At 34.9% G+C, this 19,288-nt stretch overlaps 2 protein-coding genes across 2 annotated transcripts; one reads left to right on the plus strand and one right to left on the minus strand.

Moving 5' to 3' along the window:
- The first annotated feature begins 5,726 nt into the window (after positions 1–5,726).
- Positions 5,727–12,341, plus strand: LOC116776353 (uncharacterized). The gene is made up of 9 exons (XM_032669548.2): positions 5,727–5,926; positions 6,224–6,431; positions 7,143–7,458; positions 8,517–8,679; positions 9,300–9,439; positions 9,821–9,959; positions 10,697–10,918; positions 11,146–11,313; positions 11,379–12,341. Exons 1-9 carry the CDS (start codon positions 5,810–5,812, stop codon positions 11,499–11,501), a joined length of 1,596 nt encoding a protein of 531 aa, XP_032525439.2. The 5' UTR covers positions 5,727–5,809; the 3' UTR covers positions 11,502–12,341.
- A 20-nt stretch (positions 12,342–12,361) lies between these two features.
- Positions 12,362–17,651, minus strand: LOC116776292 (uncharacterized). Its single transcript, XM_032669453.2, has 9 exons — positions 17,489–17,651; positions 17,074–17,281; positions 16,134–16,476; positions 15,904–16,066; positions 15,583–15,722; positions 14,833–14,959; positions 13,876–14,097; positions 13,290–13,454; positions 12,362–12,594 (listed from the first exon to the last, which is right to left on the minus strand). The coding sequence occupies exons 1-9, from the start codon at positions 17,603–17,605 to the stop codon at positions 12,469–12,471; spliced, it is 1,611 nt and encodes a 536-aa protein (XP_032525344.2). The 5' UTR covers positions 17,606–17,651; the 3' UTR covers positions 12,362–12,468.
- Positions 17,652–19,288: the final 1,637 nt, after the last annotated feature.

The raw sequence follows: 19,288 nt of genomic DNA on the forward strand, positions 1-19,288 counted from the left end.
TTAAACAATCACACCCAATTGGGATATTAACTTTGAAAATAATGTCATCAGTTCGATTTACTGGTACATTCTGTAGATTTAGTATTTAATACGACATTTCTTAAATGTCCCATAAATCAAAACTACGACATACACAAGTTATATCATCATAAACTGAAGGCGTAACCTTTGAGTTTTTTTAAAGCCTTTTTAAATTCCACGAAAATTTTTATAATGTATCTTAAGTAATTTTTATATTTTGAAAAGCTTGCGTACCACAAATATTTGTTCAATTGTTTTTTTTTAAATATTAACTTTAGGTAACATTAAACAAAGAGTGAGTATAATGATTTTTACCGAGATACCGCTCTACTTACCACTTACCACCCACTGTCACATTATCAATTATCAAATGGTGAAGCGTTGGTCAAAGAATCCTGTTATTTTAAACATAATCGAGTAATGAAACAAAATATAATTAAAATTTAAAATAATAATTATATATTATATATTTTAAAAATAAGTGGTAGAGGTCTGGAGATTTAAGGATCGCCTCTCATGTGTGAGGGCGCGGACTCGAAACCTGGCAAGTACCAATGTGATTTTTCATAGTCATATGTACTTTCTAACAGTATTTAGACACCACTGACAGACGTGAAGGAAAACGTCGTGAGGAAACCTGGACTTTCATTATCAAATTATAAGATTGAAAACGCCAACTCGTCTTGAGCGAGCGTGGTGATTAATGCTCTAACCTTCTCCATGTGAGAAGAGGCCTTTACTCAGCAATGGGCTCCGACAGGCTGATGATGTTAAAAATAGCTCCTTAAACAATCTTCATTACGAATTAAGTCGAAAACAAATAGTTCTGACTGTGTACACAACAACATTATAAAACACTAATATACAAATCAAATTCCTGAACAATGGGATAGGAATAATGGAAAGAACATTCTTTTCATAGTCTACAGTCTCTACATAGGAGATCTTTAAACAATATCGGTTTATTATATTTAATAAAATAATTACACAATAATTTTTCTCATATTTTTTATTTTTCAGACCCTCGTTACATTCGGAATAATGAGAACATAATTACGAAATAACTTTTAAATTGACGGGAGGCACTCATGCTTAACAGCACTAACACTATTCAACTCAGTGCTTATTAAGGCGTACGTAACGTAACGTAACGAAACGTAACGTAACGTAACGTAACGTAACGTAACGTAACGTAACGTAACGTAACGTAACAAATTGACGAGAGGCACTCATGCTTAACAGCACTAACACTTTTTCAACTCAGTGCTTATTAAGGCGTACGTAACGTAACGTAACGTAACGTAACATAAAACTTTGGTAGCAACCGCATTTACGTTACAAAAGCCATAACCAACACTCGTTTAATCTTTGTTACGAATAAGGGTAGGTACATGTTTCTTGTTTTATTTATCGTTACTCATTAAAATATTCATATTAAAAAGCAGTAAGGCCTTGGTGGAACCAGTCATTACATAACAGTTATGATCACTCGGTCGTTTCTTTGTGTTGGTAATCGCTTAATTAATGCTAGTAATTTATATAAAAAAAAATATGTTATTTATTATGTTCCTAGCACACCACCAGTCTATGTGGGTATTAAGGAATGTTTGCTTTTCAAATGATCTCGCCCCTCGATCCCTCACCGTGATGGGGTAGTAGGTGCTGTAATAGTTAGACTTTTTATATATAAAATTTATTGGAAAACAAGATAGTGATAAGGGTACAATAAAATATTCAGATTAAATTGTCAAGCGCCTGTCATATTTTATGAGCAATATCACCGATTCTCCGTGCGGGTGCCGGGTCCGTCGTTGCAGGGAGAGGAGCTTCAACAGTGTCTGGGACTTGCGACCCAGGTGTAGGTTTAAAGGGCCCCTATCTAACGCGTTAAACGCTCACCTCCACTGTCCAAGCTCTTCTTTCTGCCTAACCAAATTTGAAAAGAACCTACTAGGGCTGCCCTTGAAGAGAATTTATTTGTACTTTAACTACAAGTACTTATTCTATTAAAGTCGGCATTGTATTGATTGTGTTTTATTTACTAGGCTTCTAACCCGGTTTCGCTTGATCTTTGAACTAACGTTAAGCGGTGTTAAGAAAATTGAGATTCAAGTTTCTGTAACTTGTTTTTTGTAACACAAGAGAAGATTTTTGTTTTGTAGCTTACATATTAACAGTGTGTAATGTATTAAATATGTACTGTGATACATTTAAATGTTTTATGAATTACAACTGCCTCTTATTTGATATGCATATGTACCTCTTGCACGATTTCCACATAGGATAGTGCTTCATGCCGGCCTCGGATATCCGTCCATCACGGGCGTTGTAACGATTGGAACTCAAAATATAAGCACACTTGTACTGTCCAATATCTTATTACTGAATTTATGAAAATGGATTATGAGCCAATAGGTTAGATTTGTACGCTTCGTGTTACGGCTGTCCATAGCTTAATGGCCGTCCTCACTCTTCGTGCCAATAGCTACCCTGTTCGGAACTGGCCGCTCGTAATTTTTATGAAACGAATCGACTGAATTACTTATAAGGTTCATTAATAAAATAATTCAAAATAGACGCGCCGTGACTTTTTTCTATCCTTTGGCGACTAAAATTGTGTTATTTACTGACACAGAGACGAAACCTCTCAGCATTCCATGGGTTCACCGTGCGGGTGCCGGGAGAGGAGCTTCAACAGTGCTGGGACTTGCGACCCAGGTGTAGCTTTAAGGGGGCTATCTAACGCGCTTTAAAACGCTCACCTCTATACTTACTTTCCTTATATACTTACCCCGCTTATATACTTACCCCGCTTATATACTTACTCCGCTTATATACTTACCCCGCTTATATACTTACCCCGCTTATATACTTACTCCGCTTATATACTTACCCCGCTTATATACTTACCCCGCTTATATACTTACTCCGCTTATATACTTACCCCGCTTATATACTTACTCCGCTTATATACTTACTCCGCTTATATACTTACTCCGCTTATATACTTACTCCGCTTATATACTTACCCCGCTTATATACTTACTCCGCTTATATACTTACTCCGCTTATATACTTACCCCGCTTATGTACTTACTCCGCTTATATACTTACCCCGCTTATGTACTTACCCCGCTTATATACTTACCCCGCTTATGTACTTACTCCGCTTATATACTTACTCCGCTTATATACTTACCCCGCTTATGTACTTACTCCGCTTATATACTTACCCCGCTTATGTACTTACCCCGCTTATATACTTACCCCGCTTATGTACTTACCCCGCTTATATACTTACTCCGCTTATATACTTACCCCGCTTATATACTTACTCCGCTTATATACTTACTCCGCTTATATACTTACCCCGCTTATATACTTACTCCGCTTATATACTTACTCCGCTTATATACTTACCCCGCTTATGTACTTACTCCGCTTATATACTTACCCCGCTTATGTACTTACCCCGCTTATATACTTACCCCGCTTATGTACTTACCCCGCTTATATACTTACTCCGCTTATATACTTACCCCGCTTATATACTTACTCCGCTTATATACTTACTCCGCTTATATACTTACCCCGCTTATGTACTTACTCGGCTTATATACTAATTTTCCTTATATACTTACCCCGCTTATATACTTACTCCGCTTATATACTTACCCCGCTTATATACTTACCCCGCTTATGTACTTACTCGGCTTATATACTAATTTTCCTTATATACTTACCCCGCTTATATACTTACTCCGCTTATATACTAATTTTCCTTATATACTTACTCCGCTTATATACTTACTCCGCTTATATACTTACTCCGCTTATATACTTACCCCGCTTATGTACTTACCCCGCTTATATACTTACCCCGCTTATGTACTTACCCCGCTTATATACTTACTCCGCTTATATACTTACCCCGCTTATATACTTACTCCGCTTATATACTTACTCCGCTTATATACTTACCCCGCTTATATACTTACTCCGCTTATATACTAATTTTCCTTATATACTTACTCCGCTTATATACTTACTCCGCTTATATACTTACTCCGCTTATATACTTACTCCGCTTATATACTTACTCCGCTTATATACTAATTTTCCTTATATACTTACTCCGCTTATATACTTACTCCGCTTATATACTAATTTTCCTTATATACTTACTCCGCTTATATACTTACTCCGCTTATATACTTACTCCGCTTATATACTTACTCCGCTTATATACTTACTCCGCTTATATACTTACCCCGCTTATGTACTTACTCCGCTTATATACTTACCCCGCTTATGTACTTACCCCGCTTATATACTTACCCCGCTTATGTACTTACCCCGCTTATATACTTACCCCGCTTATGTACTTACCCCGCTTATATACTTACTCCGCTTATATACTTACCCCGCTTATATACTTACTCCGCTTATATACTTACTCCGCTTATATACTTACCCCGCTTATGTACTTACTCGGCTTATATACTAATTTTCCTTATATACTTACCCCGCTTATATACTTACTCCGCTTATATACTTACCCCGCTTATATACTTACCCCGCTTATATACTTACTCCGCTTATATACTAATTTTCCTTATATACTTACTCCGCTTATATACTTACTCCGCTTATATACTAATTTTCCTTATATACTTACTCCGCTTATATACTTACCCCGCTTATATACTTACTCCGCTTATATACTTACCCCGCTTATATACTTACTCCGCTTATATACTTACTCCGCTTATATACTTACCCCGCTTATATACTTACCCCGCTTATATACTTACCCCGCTTATATACTTACTCCGCTTATATACTTACCCCGCTTATATACTTACTCCGCTTATATACTTACCCCGCTTATATACTTACCCCGCTTATATACTTACCCCGCTTATATACTTACTCCGCTTATATACTTACCCCGCTTATATACTTACCCCGCTTATATACTTACCCCGCTTATATACTTACCCCGCTTATATACTTACTCCGCTTATATACTTACCCCGCTTATATACTTACCCCGCTTATATACTTACTCCGCTTATATACTAATTTTCCTTATATACTTACCCCGCTTATATACTTACCCCGCTTATATACTTACCCCGCTTATATACTTACTCCGCTTATATACTTACTCCGCTTATATACTTACCCCGCTTATATACTTACTCCGCTTATATACTTACTCCGCTTATATACTAATTTACCTTATATACTTACTTTACTTATATACTAATTTTCCTTATATACTAGAATATATATATAGTCACGTCGCGTAGTAGACAAGTTCAAGTTCATAGTTCAAGACATCTTTGCCAGCAACCGGCCGCCATAAGCCAGTCGATGAGCTACCTTGATGCATTCTACGCTTTCAATTTATCTGCATACCTTCCATACACTCGCTTGTATATTGAAGGTTCCTTATATATCTTTTATATATTTATATATTATAATTTTTTGAACAGCAATCGGTAATACTATTTTGTCTGTCATTATTATACCAACTACCACCTCTTTTGTATATTTAATACGATGTTGGCAGAATGTAATGCGTGGTCCGTGCTTGTTAATAGAGAGCTGTTATAGAAGAAATCAATTGAATATTCTATTATTATCTGTGCGCTATGATAATACGTCATATTCAAATTGTTTGACTGTCTCGTTATCAGTGTACAGTGTACATTAATTGGGGACGGTATTGAAGTTTTGTTAGCCATTGATTAATAGTAATTTTTATTTAAACAAGTGTATAATGTTGAGGAATTCGAATTACGTGTATGGCGACCGCTCGCTGAGCGTGCCGGCTGACTTGAATTTCGGCAGCTACATTATTGATGCTATTTGGAAACATGGAGACAAGACGGCTATGGTGAGACATTTATTTGTAGTTAACTCTTCTTTGCTTTCCTAAATTCATTTACAATTGTCATACGACGTTCATTATTTTTGAATATACAAATTATAAAACGAAAATTTGACTGCACGGTAGCAGTGTTCTGTGTTATTTTATAATGATTTAAACTTTTTGTATTTATAATAAACAGATCGAGGACGAACTTTAAATTAAAAAAAAATAAAGAAGTCTGAAATAGAGATGTGTTAGCAAAAAAAATTGGAATCGAAACATAACAACCGGACACTATTGTGATGATAAATCCACTTCCAGACAAACTGCGCCACCAATCAGAGCTTAAGTTACCGAGCCATGGCGGTAGACGCCATGAATCTGTCCATCTCATTAACAGAGAGGGGAGTCAAAAGAGGAGATGTGATCGCCATCAGCTCTGAGAACAGAATGGAATACTTTTCAACGTTGCTGGGTATATGCTGTACTGGAGCTACGGTCACCACCACCAACCCAACATACACGAAAGGTTTTTACTTTTAATTACAAATACCACATGGTATATTAGATAGGTGTTATTATCCTTATCTCTATGGTCTACAGATTCATTTACGTTACAGTAAACATTTTTGTCTTAATTAACTTCAGGTCCGCAACTGTCTTTTATATATTCTCCTAAACATAAATATATTATAGGCTTATTAAAATATTAAAGTATTAATGAATGGAACGAACGAATTGAATGGCTTCAATTAAAGAAGTTTATTTACTAGAACAGCGATAGAAAATATAGTTATACGTTATAAAGGACAAAAAATAATGCTATATTTACCTTTAATGTTACTAGTATAAAAAAAAAGTTACCGAAAATTTTTTGTTTGAAAGTATTATTTTATATTTTTTACGAAATTATGAAAAAAAAAATCGAAATATTAAATTTTTGTCGTTCGACTTAAATATACTAGGTTTAATTATATGTACATAAATATATTTTATATTATGTAAAGCTTGGTTTGTTTATCTTAAATGGTCCAAAAAAGCATACAAAATAAAAACAAAACTATTGAAAATCTAATATTTACATTTTATGACCGAAAGTAGGACTACCCAATAATTATTAAATAATAATTAATTTATGATAAATTTGATATTTTTAAATGTTTTGTACGTAAACTAATTGCTGTTGTATTCGGAAACAGATTAAAAAAAAACACAAAAAAATTCTTAATTTTTTTTCCAGGTGAACATAAATACGTTTTGGACATTTCTAAACCTAAACTGGTATTCTGTTCGCCATACGCGTACAAAGCTCACGGCAAACTATTCCATTCGCTGCCGTACATAAAATCCGTAGTAGTTTACGGCGAGAGGATCCCAAATACATTATCTTACGAGGATCTTATACGGGGTAACGGTGTTATCACTCCAGAGAACTTCATGGCCAAGGACGTTGAAGGTCAAAACGACGCGGCCATTGTATTATATTCCTCAGGGACCACAGGCTTGCCCAAAGGCGTCATGCTGACACATCTTAATGTCATAGTGACGTGTCTCGTGTGAGTGTCCAATGTCAGCTTGACATTTCGTCATTCTGACACTACATACGAAGCGTTTGACGGTTTTTTTTTTCAAATTTTTGAATTTATGAATGTTAAACAGTTGATGGTTATTGTTTAGTGTGGATTTGCATTTTTTGGTTAGCGTATATAAATTAAGTTGTTGATAAGATTTTAAATTATGCTGATAACCATAGATAAGAAATGAGAATTCACTATATATATATAACTATTTGTTTTGACTAGTGATTGAGTAAATATAAAAGTTAGTATACATTACTGGCATTAACTTAATATATTAATATTGGACGCACAGACAACCGTTTATATTTAATGTCGTCTCACATTAAGAGATTTAAAATTATAATTGGTTTTTAATACAGAGTATTGAGAGAGAACGTTTTAATAATGTCTCGTATAAGTTGAGATAAAACACTGAAGTGGACATTTTCATATTGAATTTCACAAAAAAAAAAGTGTTAACGGAGGGAGATAAGATTATATGATTCATTTTAATTTTCAATGTTATAAATATAACACTGTCACAGTAAAATTGCAGTTAGTCATTATTTAATAACTGTAAATGAGTTCGACTTATATCTGAAATAATTTTATACATCTCGCGAAGATTAATCAAATAAATCATTATCATAATATTTATCTCAAAAAAAAACACATTATATTTAATTTTAATAATTATAAAACATGCTTACAAAGTGCTCCTGGTCTCTTCTCTAATAGGTTTGAATGAAAAAAGGAAGGGTTAGAAATTGATTTTCAAGGAAAATTTTAGTGTTTCTTTGAGACAAACTTTATAAAAATACTCACAACAATTTCCTCGTATCCTCTCATTCCCTCTCTCTGTCTCTTTTTAACGCAAGGTTGCGTTAAACGCTTAACACAACGTTATTGAAGTCACATAAGAAGTTTCAGTTCAAAAAATATATCAGATTATAAATATATAAGAGTTATATACCAATCAAGTCCATTGAAGACTATAATAACCTATTTATTTTTTACTGAATTTTGATATTTCATCAACATACATGTGTTGTCAGAGCTCCGTCGGTGGATCCCAACGAGTTGACCCTATACATAACGCCCTGGTACCACACCATGGGTCTCATAGCGTCACTGAGGGTATTCTCTAAAGGAAACGTCATGCTGTTCTTGCCGAAATTCGAATGTGATCAGTATTTACGAACAATAGAAAACTATAAGGTATGAATAGAGATAAGGCTATCATAGCTGATTTAATAATCTCGTTTTATCTCATTATATCTACGACAATTATTATTGCGGGTCCTATTCCGTCTGTCGAAAAGATAATTAATAGATACATGGCATTATTTTCTATTATCATTAAATATTTAAACAACGCTTATGATAACTATTCGATATTCGATACCAAAATAGGTGAATTTTTATTTGTAGGAAAAAGACTTTGTACTAGTTAACTATATAGTTTAATTTATTTAACAATAATGGTTTTGGAAGTAGGTGTGATGTATGCGACTATTTGATTTTAATGACCAAAATATTAGTTCTCGAAATCTCATTATAAGAAAAAAAAAACACACTCCCGACGTTTCGGTTACTTTACAAACGTTGTCACGGGCAGAGGAGATGTGAATGTCTCAAAATTTCGTTTAAAATTTGGTTAGGTAGAGAGAGGAGCTTGTCGGTGGAGGTGAGCGTTTAACGCGTTAGTTACCTACACCTGGGTCGCAAGTCCCAGGCACTGTTGAAGCTCCTCTCCCTGCAACGATGGACCCGGCACCCGCACGGAGAATCCATTGAATAAGTTTTGTCTCATATTATTAATTCATTTTCTCCACCAGGTCGGCCAGCTGGTGGTGGCGCCGCCTGTGCTGGTAGCGCTGTCAAAATATTCTGCTAAATATGACGTCAGTTCAGTGGTAGCGGCGTTTTCTGGTGCCGCTCCTCTGAAGAAGGAAACGATTGATGCTGCGAAGAAAAGGTGATCAGGTGCCCTCCTGTCTTACAGGTCGAGGGACATTGAAATCGTTCGTACATAATACTAACCATTCAAACCTTTTTACCGAACCCGCGGACTATGATTAAGGAACTTTCTAACATCCTAAGCGTTAGAAATGCCAATGTTTTTCATAACTGACTGTTAGGCGGACATTATTTCGTTTTATTCCGCAAACACGAAATATATAAGCGTAATATATTCCTACCTGTTTGTTACGCTTTTCGGCTTAGCCGTGTAATTAATTGAATAAATCAAATATAAAGGCGAGTTCAGAAAATTGTTGAAATCTTTTTGGCGGGTCAACCTACAGTGGTCGCCGTGAACAGTTTGCTTGAAAAACAAAGAGCATTCATAAAATTCCAGGTTCCCGAACTTGAAGCACGTGTTCCAAGGTTACGGGATGACGGAGACGACTTTTTCCGTAATCAGGGATACTTATGACTCCGCACATCTTAGTAAAACTGGCGGAGCCGGTACGGTCGCGGCCTGTGTCGTGATAAAGGTATGATGGGATGATGAGTGTGGTGATGAAGGCTATATAAAAGATAAATAAGCTGTCATGAAGGTATTAGACAATGGGAAATCTCTGGACATTTTACTCGTTAAAAAGGGTTCCGTAGAAGCGGTAGTTGTAGCTGAACAAGTGTAATTCATATATGTCTTAACACAAGCTAAGCTATCATTTTAAGCACCACCGTCTTTATCTACAATGTCTATTCTTAAGCAAAAATCATGTTCATTCATGTATAAGCGCTCGAATAAAAAATGCTTATACTACATTTACACTCTCGCCTCGTAACTTGTCTTGTGCTTCGTCTAGTACTACAGTTCGCACCTCCGGACGCGGGACAAGACGCTAGACGAGCCGCGAGTAATTATTTACACTCTCACCTTGTCCCTCGTCTCGTGCCTCGGCTCGCGACTCGTACGCGAGTGTAAATATTTTATTATGATGCTGGTGGAGATTTCGTAAATATTACTCGAGATTTCAAATTCTTATCATAGACGGTGTCTTTAAACGAGAACTATTTTTATATTAGTTCTTTAAACATCAAGACAACCTTTTGACGAATATATCTGAATAATTTGTCATTAATTTTCCATCTAAATTAAAAGTATCTTTTCTAATCTTTAGTAAGTCTGTTCAAAAAGGGATTTTTTTTTAATAAAACGAATTCCACAACAGAGTCAGCTCGAAAAGATCCGCTTTTAATATAAAGTATTACATTATGTCATCAGATCGTGGACATAGAAACAAGACGGCCGCTAGGACCAAACTGTAGGGGGGAAATCTGTGTGAAAGGCGCTCCAATCATGAGAGGCTACGTGGGAAGAGATCGGGGAGACGACTTTGATGACGAGGGCTTCTTCAAGACAGGAGACATCGGTTACTACGACGACGACAAATACTTCTTTGTGGTGGACAGACTGAAGGAACTCATTAAATATAAAGGCTACCAGGTCTGTCTGCTTGCTCATTTGAAAGGAAATATCCATATTAACAGGAAATGTATGATATAGGATATATAGATTCTGTAAGCTCCCTACATCTTAATGTCATTTTTTTTTGTGGAAATCATTATATATATATTATAAATTATCGTATCTTAGGAATACCGAGTAAGTATAATCAAATCTTAGTAATTATTATCAATGAAGGTAGTCATGAATTTTAAATCATGTCAAAGGTGCCACCGGCTGAAATCGAAGCGGTGTTGACCCAACACCCCGATATCCTAGAGGCGGGGGTGGTGGGTGTTCCGCACGAGGGGGGCGAAGCCCCACTCGCGTTCGTAGCGCGCCGACCGGGAAGCAACCTAACTGTTGAGGAAGTCAAGAGCTACGTCGCTGAAAAGGTACTTTTTGGTCCATCTCTTAAGAAAATCGCTTGAATATTCACAAACAATACAATCTGTTGCAGTTATCTAACCCGAAGCATCTCCGCGGAGGGGTCAGGTTCGTCGAGGACATACCAAAAAATTCAAGCGGAAAAATATTAAGGAAGAAACTCAGAGAAATGCTGAAGAATAAGAGCAAGCTGTGATCCTTTTTTGTAGGCTTATCGAATTTACATCAGTTTTATAGAAATATTAACTACGTCCAAGATATCACTTGTATAGGTACCTAGCTATTAATTTTATGGACGTATCAATGTAAAAAAAAAATGAAAAAGGGACTGCAATTGTACGTAAATTTAATCTATAGTGCTCATTTTTGTATGAACAAGCACGGCGTTACAATCACGAATATAATAAAATAATAGTGATTTTTTTCAAATTAACTTCTATTTTGGTCCTTTCTAGACTTCTATAGTACTAGATAATTGGTGCTTAGTATTTGGTCCACGAACATCATCTTTTTGGTCGTTTACCTTTACGTGTCCTGGCTGAGGGTAGACCTCGGTTGTTTGTACACTTGTCAGATCCGGACGATTCAGAAATATAGAGATTGCAGATATATAGAGTAGTTTAGGGAATCGGATCATGTAATACGAATTGAAAATAACATAACAAAATTTTATTCAATTTTAAACACCTTCCACAAGTTACACAAACATACGCCAAAAATGCCTTAAATCGTTTTGCAAATGAGGTGCTATTTCTACACTACCGGACCAATGAACCAAAGACAATCAAGAGCGGAACCAAAAAAAAGCCTTCAATTAAGAAAACCGAATCGAAATCTGTCAATCCGTTTGTGAGCTACGAAACCACAGACACACACAGACTTCAAACTTATAACACTTCTATTTTGTGTCGGATATTGAAATAAGACCAACGAAACAAGATAAATTTTGTAAATAACTCGTTCAATAAATTGCCCTTGTATAATTTTTAATTGTTGAAAACAAAAAAATATTTTTTTTGAAATGCTCTAAGGAAATATAAAAAATAAGAAATTCAGTAACTTAGATATTATTTATTTTGGATATCGTGTACTACAATAAAATCAATTATCACAATATATACATATAAACATCACCTTATATAAACGACCTTATTGACTTCACCTTAGAGTTTACTTTTCCTTGTTTTCACCATCTTCCTCAGCTCCTTCCTCAGTATCTTGCTCGTCTGGTTCCTCGGTATCTCGTCTATGAATATGACTCCGCCGCGGATGTGCTTCGGGTTTGAGAGCTGGGACATATAAAAAATTACATGATTATTTACAATTTACCGGTACTTTTGGTGTAAATATATATTTTTTTAATTGTGTAATATATACAGTGTGTTCGTCATACATTGTATCAGTACATTATTACATTTCCTGTATGTTGTAACAAAAAAAATAAGAGGAGCTGTATTGACTAAGGGGTGAGTTGGCGGCGGGCGAGGTGGGGAGTGGTGTGGTGAGGAGAGGAGAGGAGAGGGGAGAAGAGATTATTTAAAGAGCCTTCTCATTATTTTATGAAGATTGGATAAACTAGTGATTTACCAAGAAGTCGTACTCATTTAATTATTTTCTTTAAAGAGTCAGTTGTGTTTTGTAATTAAAGTAATAATGTATTGATGTTAAAATTAATAAATATTACTTCTTGAGAAAAATACTACTCGTGGGCATTGTTTGTGATGCCAAGAATTTTCACCAAAATCAATTCAAACTTTCGACAGGTTCCAGAAGGTTCTTCGTCATAAATTGCAAGATTTTTTATATTTAACTATCTAGCCAAACGATAGAGGCTTTATTGTATATATTAGGAATCTAAGCATAAAAAACGTAAAGATGATTAGTAACATATAGGGATTATTCTCTTTTGATGCAAACCTACAGGCACGTCACTAGTCGTTTTAACGATAAATACGTTTTTGTATCTAAGCAGACGCTTCCTCACCCTCTCAGCCACAAATTTCACCAGCTCCGCCTCAGTGACGGGTCCACTTTTCACCACGAAGGCGACAGGCACCTCACCAGAGACGGGGTGCGGCACACCCACCACACCCGCGTCTAGCACTGAGGGGTGTTTTAGGAGAGTCGTCTCTATCTCAGCGGGAGGGACCTGGGTAGAATATGGACGACATCAAATATGTACATATATTTTTGCAATACACGAGATTTATTTTGTTTTTGATATTGATTGAGATATCAGATTTTAAATTTAGAATTTTAAAGGATGTGGAAGTAGTGGGCTTTTTAAATACAACGTGACACGGACTTCGTGTAGCTGCAAGGTTCATGATCTTCATTGAGAAGGTGGTTTTAACTATAAGAATTTTAACTACAGTTTACTTTGTTTATTAGAACAATGATTTAAATGGCTCAATCTACAATTTTGTATATAATGTTGGACTGTGCTCTGACTACGGAAATATCGTAAGGTGTGTTAGGACTTCACTGGAAGAAGAACTATTATTCTTCTTAGACCTGATCAATTTTCCTCGATATTTGTCTGGAGGGTTATGAATCTTCTTCCAAGTTACCTGATAGCTCTTGTATTTGATGAGTTCCTTCAACCTGTCAACTATATAGAAGTAGCCGTCCTCGTCGTAGTATCCTATGTCTCCGGTTCTGAAGAACCCTTCTTCATCGTACCCCTCACTCCTCGGTCTGCCGACGTATCCTTTCATCATGGTCGCACTCTTCAAGCAAATCTCACCAGGTTTGTTCGGACCGAGGACCTCCTTCGTATCTGGATCGACCACCTAAAATTTTTTCATTGTATTTTAAATTCCATGAGACAAGTTCACAGTAACTACTAGTTAGTGATAGGTTTATCTCGATTTTAATTGTGTCTTAACATTTATTTCCATTAACAATAAATATTACGTCGTATTAATTAACGTTAAATTATAATGTTGCCAACAATTTCTAACTTTTATAAATGTCAAAATAAAATTAAAAATTTTAAATATTTAATTTAATAGAATTCTTATAATTCCAACATAAGATTTATAATTTCTTTACGATCGTTAAGAAACGGATTTGTATATATTTCCATGGCAAGAAAATAAGCTTCTCATTATTTCAAAAAAAACACATTTTCTGAGCATGGTCTTACACATGTATGTAGAGTCAGCGTGGCTACTTTTTGCGTAAAGATTCCGATGTTATTATAAACGCGAAAGTTCGCGCGTGGTCTGTGAACCAATAAAACAAAATCTACTGAAGCGATTGTGATGAAACTTTCTATATAAGTAACACCGGGATTATGCATGGGCCGATTTTTTAACTATCCCAAATAAACTAAGACCCATGTGAAAATAAGTACAGTTTTCGTATTCTGTTGTAGCTTTTAAGAAATGGTGAGATTTAGATATCAAATGCGAATTAAAAATTAATCGGCCCGACCAATAGTGGAACTCGCAACTTCCGGAAGCAACGGAAACGCTATGTTAGCTAATTGGCAAGTTCATGCTTATTTTTCATATTGAATTTACCTTGACAACTGTGTGCGAGGTCACGGTCCCCACGCTGCCGTACTTGTCAGGGTTGTAGTTCATGGTGATGGCGAGAGTGGTCTCCGTCATCCCATAACCCTGGAGGAGTGCGGTCACGTTCGGAAACCTGAAAGTTATAATAAAAATTACCCATGTAACATTTAAAGCGCAGTTCTTAAAGTTAACATTTTGCTGCCTTGGGTTAGGGCTCGTCACTTTCACTTGGTTAAATGATAGTAATATTCCAGCAAATTTTCTGGGTTATTAATTGTTTTATTTAACTTTGCAATATAACTTATAGCTCTTAAATCTTAAGTTCTGGCTACATTTATTAAGCAAGTCCTTTAGATTCTTGCACTAAAGAGGTAAGTATAAGTTGTGTGCTAGGTTTGATCTTGATGAGATCTCTGGATATTATAAATATTCTTCCATCACCTGAGATGACGTCCTGGTACTGCTAGTTTAAATTTAAAATCCGTATATAATGACAAAATGCTTTATATAAACTAGGGTTATATGGTGAGATTGCTCTTGATAATTACCTGAGAGTTGTATATAATAGGAAAATTCCTATCAATATATACTGTACACATTTCTGCTATATGCGCAAAAGCGATAAGTGACTGTGCAAACAAAATACAACCTGTTTCAAATCGTTTGATATTACTAGACTGAAATTATTGTAACCAGCTCTGAAGGGTTCGCCATCTTTTTCACCTATTTCCGTAATCTGAAATGATTGTTTTTTACCTCTTAGTGACAGCTTTGGCGGTGTCTTCGTAGAGCGGGGCGGAGCCGCAGTAGATTAAATGCACTGACGAAGTGTCTACATCCAGAGACGATTTCACCAGAGCCACTAGGGCCGCGGGGACCAAAACTAACTGTTCTATCTGTGATAATAACGATGGATCATGTTAGTTTTGTCGTCTATTCCATATGTATGTCTGTATGTCAGCGATTCTCAATACTAATATTTGGTAAACCACGCCAAACAATACATACTCACGAAGAAACCAAAATTATTATGTCATGGAGTTATGGCATTATAATATAGTTGTTTTATATCCAAACTTTGTATTTTTCAACGGTCCTCAAGTATTGTTCCACGTTAAATTTCGGCAGAAAGACCGTGGTATTACCACGTGAGAAACTGTTCAGGGTGCCAATGAGACCCATGGTGTGATACCATGGGGTTATGGTGAGTCCCAAGAGAGGTGGTAAGATTACGTTAGAGCTGTGGGCATATCATATCATTGTATTATCGTAAATTTTACATTCCAAGCCTCTAGTAGACTACGTACCAGGATAACGTCAAGATGTTCTGGTGTGTTATCATAACTCCCTTGGGCAGGCCAGTGGTCCCGGACGAGTATAATATAAACAGCGTGTCATAACCTCCGACATCTATTGGCTCGAAATCCTCAAAATTCACATTCAGTTCCAGGTGATAGTGGCTAGTTCGTCGGTTACTCGGAACGGCTAAATCCTGGAATGGAATCGCCCCTGGCAACTCCTCGTCGCCATATAATATGATGTGTTTTAGGAAACCCAGCGATCTATAGGTCTTTGAATGCATTTTGTAAGCCAGCGGCGAGCAAAATAAATATTTCGGCTTCGATATACCGACGACGTGTTTGAGTTCGTCTGTGTAACAAAAGATTAGTTAAATCCTAAAATTATCATGAATTTGGTTATTTTCGTGCACGGAATCATATCAGAAATCGGTATTTTTATGAAATTGTACAATCGTCATTGAGCTTGATTGCCAAAAAACATAATTTATTTGCTAGGTTTTAAATATTAACGCCCATTGCCTTTGCGAGATTTTATTTTATTGTCTGCGAAGTCCTACAATGACTACTATGAATAATTGTATGTAAATATTTCCAAGGTCATAAAACATTATAATACATAATAAAACATGTGTTTCATAGTTTTTCTTAATTAAAAAAAACGTATAGTAAAAAATTCCCTACAATCAACTTGTGATTATTGCGTATTAAAGGTATAAATTTACATATCTTATATTATCTCAGATAAAATAAACAAATAAATACAGATACAAGAACAAACGAACAACGTGTTATCAGGAAATTTAATACAATAATTTATTATATAGTGCTTGTTTTCTAAAACATTCCACTTAACAGAAGACAATAACATTGAAGTTAGCAACAGATTCCTGTTCAGTATTCCTATTCACCCGCGCCAACTTCATTCTTATCACCCATATTAATTTACCGTTTGTGTATCCGATGTTTATAGTTGTGACAACAGCGCCAGAACATATGATGCCAACAACAGTACTCCAATACTCTCTTCTGTTCTCTGAACTGACGGCTATAACATCTCCCTTTCTAACACCCATACGTGTGAGAGAGAAAGACACATTAATGGCCTCTTGAGCAATATCATCATATGTTAACTTTTCATCCGTTAAACCATTTATCTAAAAAAAATATAATTTTTTCATCATAATTAAAAATGTTATATTTTTTTTTGTGATTGAGAGATCGTATAATATCGCCAGAAGTTATAATAAACACGCCTAAATCTACTTCTACTTATTCAATGTTTATATATTTTTAAATTCACGACAGAAACAACTTCGCATAATTAGCACGCGTGATACAGGTACGGACTCACAAAAACTTACCAAGGCTATCTTACCGCTGTTCTCTTTGAGTTTTGTTAAAAAATATTGGCCATAATTCAAAGACGCTGGGACAAATCTGTCGCAAGGTCCGTATATATACTTCGGATTTTTTAACATTGTCACGTCTGCTTACAATCGAGTGCACAACACAACTCATTCTTTATCTTGGCTACTTATTGCATTGGCGGTTTTCACTGACAGCGGATCTATGCTTGTAGTTTAAATGTAAACTTGTATTACTTATTTCAAGATTGTATACATTAATTTTAAATCAAGTAAAAAAATAAGCTAGTTATGGAAGAAAAGGATATTTTCTTGCCATTTTTACTCAAGATGGCGAGTCTCAGATGTAGATATTAATCGGATTTATTTAATATTTTTCCTAATATTATTATTTTAAAACTGTTTTTGCTTTGAATAAGTCACATTATATTTAAAGAATTTCACAAATCACATAGTAATTTGTACACACTTTATCGGATGCTGTAAGTTTAATATAAAAATGTATGTTATATAATTCCGCTATCAAAGGAACCACGCCTTTATTTTCACTGGAGATCAAAATGTCATTTTTTTACAATTATTTTTTTATATTTATAAATGCGATAACATGTAAAGTGTGTTCGCCTTAACTCATTAAAATGTTAATAAGACTAGTAATTTCATGTTTTATTAAGTTTTTTTTTTAAGTTTATCTGTGGTTATTAATGACGTATGGCAGAGGATCGTCAAATGAATACATAGTAACTAAATATTTTAATATTATTCAATGAGTTCCCAATGGTTACACATAGAATGTCATTCAAGTTTTGTAACGAGCCATTGTATATTTTAGTTTAAATAACGAAACACAGATGTCAGCTCAAGATCAGTTTTGCTACTTATCAACTAGATGGCGCTTTAAATAAAAATGCGAATCAAGTATATTTTATTTAATAAAATCAACCAGTATTACTTTGTTTTCTAATATAACGGTTAGCGTATCAGTCGTAAGTTATTTTCACTTAATTTGGGACTTTTTTTAAAGCAATGTATTTCTTTTTTTATAGTTGAATAAAATCTCCATAGTGTTGTTCAAACCGGAAGTCCAAAACACTAGTTGTTGATCGTTGCTTCGTCTGCGCATGCTGTCGTTTTCTTCTTATACATAATATTATAGAAATATTATTTAGAAGAGTTGATTTTAACGTAATTTGAATTATAGCAAAGTATTTAATTTAAATGTGTTTAAGCTTATATACATTACATACATATTTTTTACATAATATGTTAGAATTATTTAAACTTACATAATAATTCATATATATATATAATAAAAAAATAATTTATTAATTAAATGTTAAGATATCTATGTATTTTATTTTGAATGAAATTATTTTAATATAAAATTGAATTTAAAAATTAATTCCGGCCTTATGGTATATATAATCCTTTATGAGTGATCTCTGTAGATAAAATTATTAAAAATAAAGTATATTTAACTTTTCTTCAATATAGACGATCCTGTTTTATAACCATTTCATAGTAATAAACTGAAGCATTTCATATAAGTTAATGCCTTTAAATGAAACTAGTATTATTCGGATTTACTACGCGGATTTTATTATTTAAAAACTACATAATCCCGACGTTTCGGTTACTTTGCAGCAACCGTGATCACGGGCAGACGAGGTGTGAATGTCTGTCAGTTGGTCCTTGTTATTTATCATTTACCGCCATCGATTTCTTAATTTGCTTCTTAACTCGCACCTCCACCCTATCCAGTTAGCTACCGTTGGCAAATCTTTGTTACAGAGAGCC

The sequence above is a fragment of the Danaus plexippus genome, chromosome 28 (genome assembly GCF_018135715.1).
Source record: "Danaus plexippus chromosome 28, MEX_DaPlex, whole genome shotgun sequence".
NCBI classification, from domain to species: domain Eukaryota; kingdom Metazoa; phylum Arthropoda; class Insecta; order Lepidoptera; family Nymphalidae; genus Danaus; species Danaus plexippus.

Bases quoted from the DNA above. Each gene is read 5' to 3' on its own strand.
- LOC116776353 (XM_032669548.2), top strand. From the start codon at position 5,810: ATGTTGAGGAATTCGAATTACGTGTATGGCGACCGCTCGCTGAGCGTG. The intron at 9,960-10,696 runs GTATGATGGGAT...TTATGTCATCAG, and splicing joins CGGCCTGTGTCGTGATAAAG to ATCGTGGACATAGAAACAAG. The intron at 10,919-11,145 runs GTCTGTCTGCTT...ATCATGTCAAAG, and splicing joins TTAAATATAAAGGCTACCAG to GTGCCACCGGCTGAAATCGA.
- LOC116776292 (XM_032669453.2), bottom strand. From the start codon at position 17,605: ATGTTAAAAAATCCGAAGTATATATACGGACCTTGCGACAGATTTGTC. The intron at 17,282-17,488 runs GTAAGTTTTTGT...TATTTTTTTTAG, and splicing joins ACAGCGGTAAGATAGCCTTG to ATAAATGGTTTAACGGATGA. The intron at 16,067-16,133 runs GTACGTAGTCTA...ATATGCCCACAG, and splicing joins AACATCTTGACGTTATCCTG to CTCTAACGTAATCTTACCAC.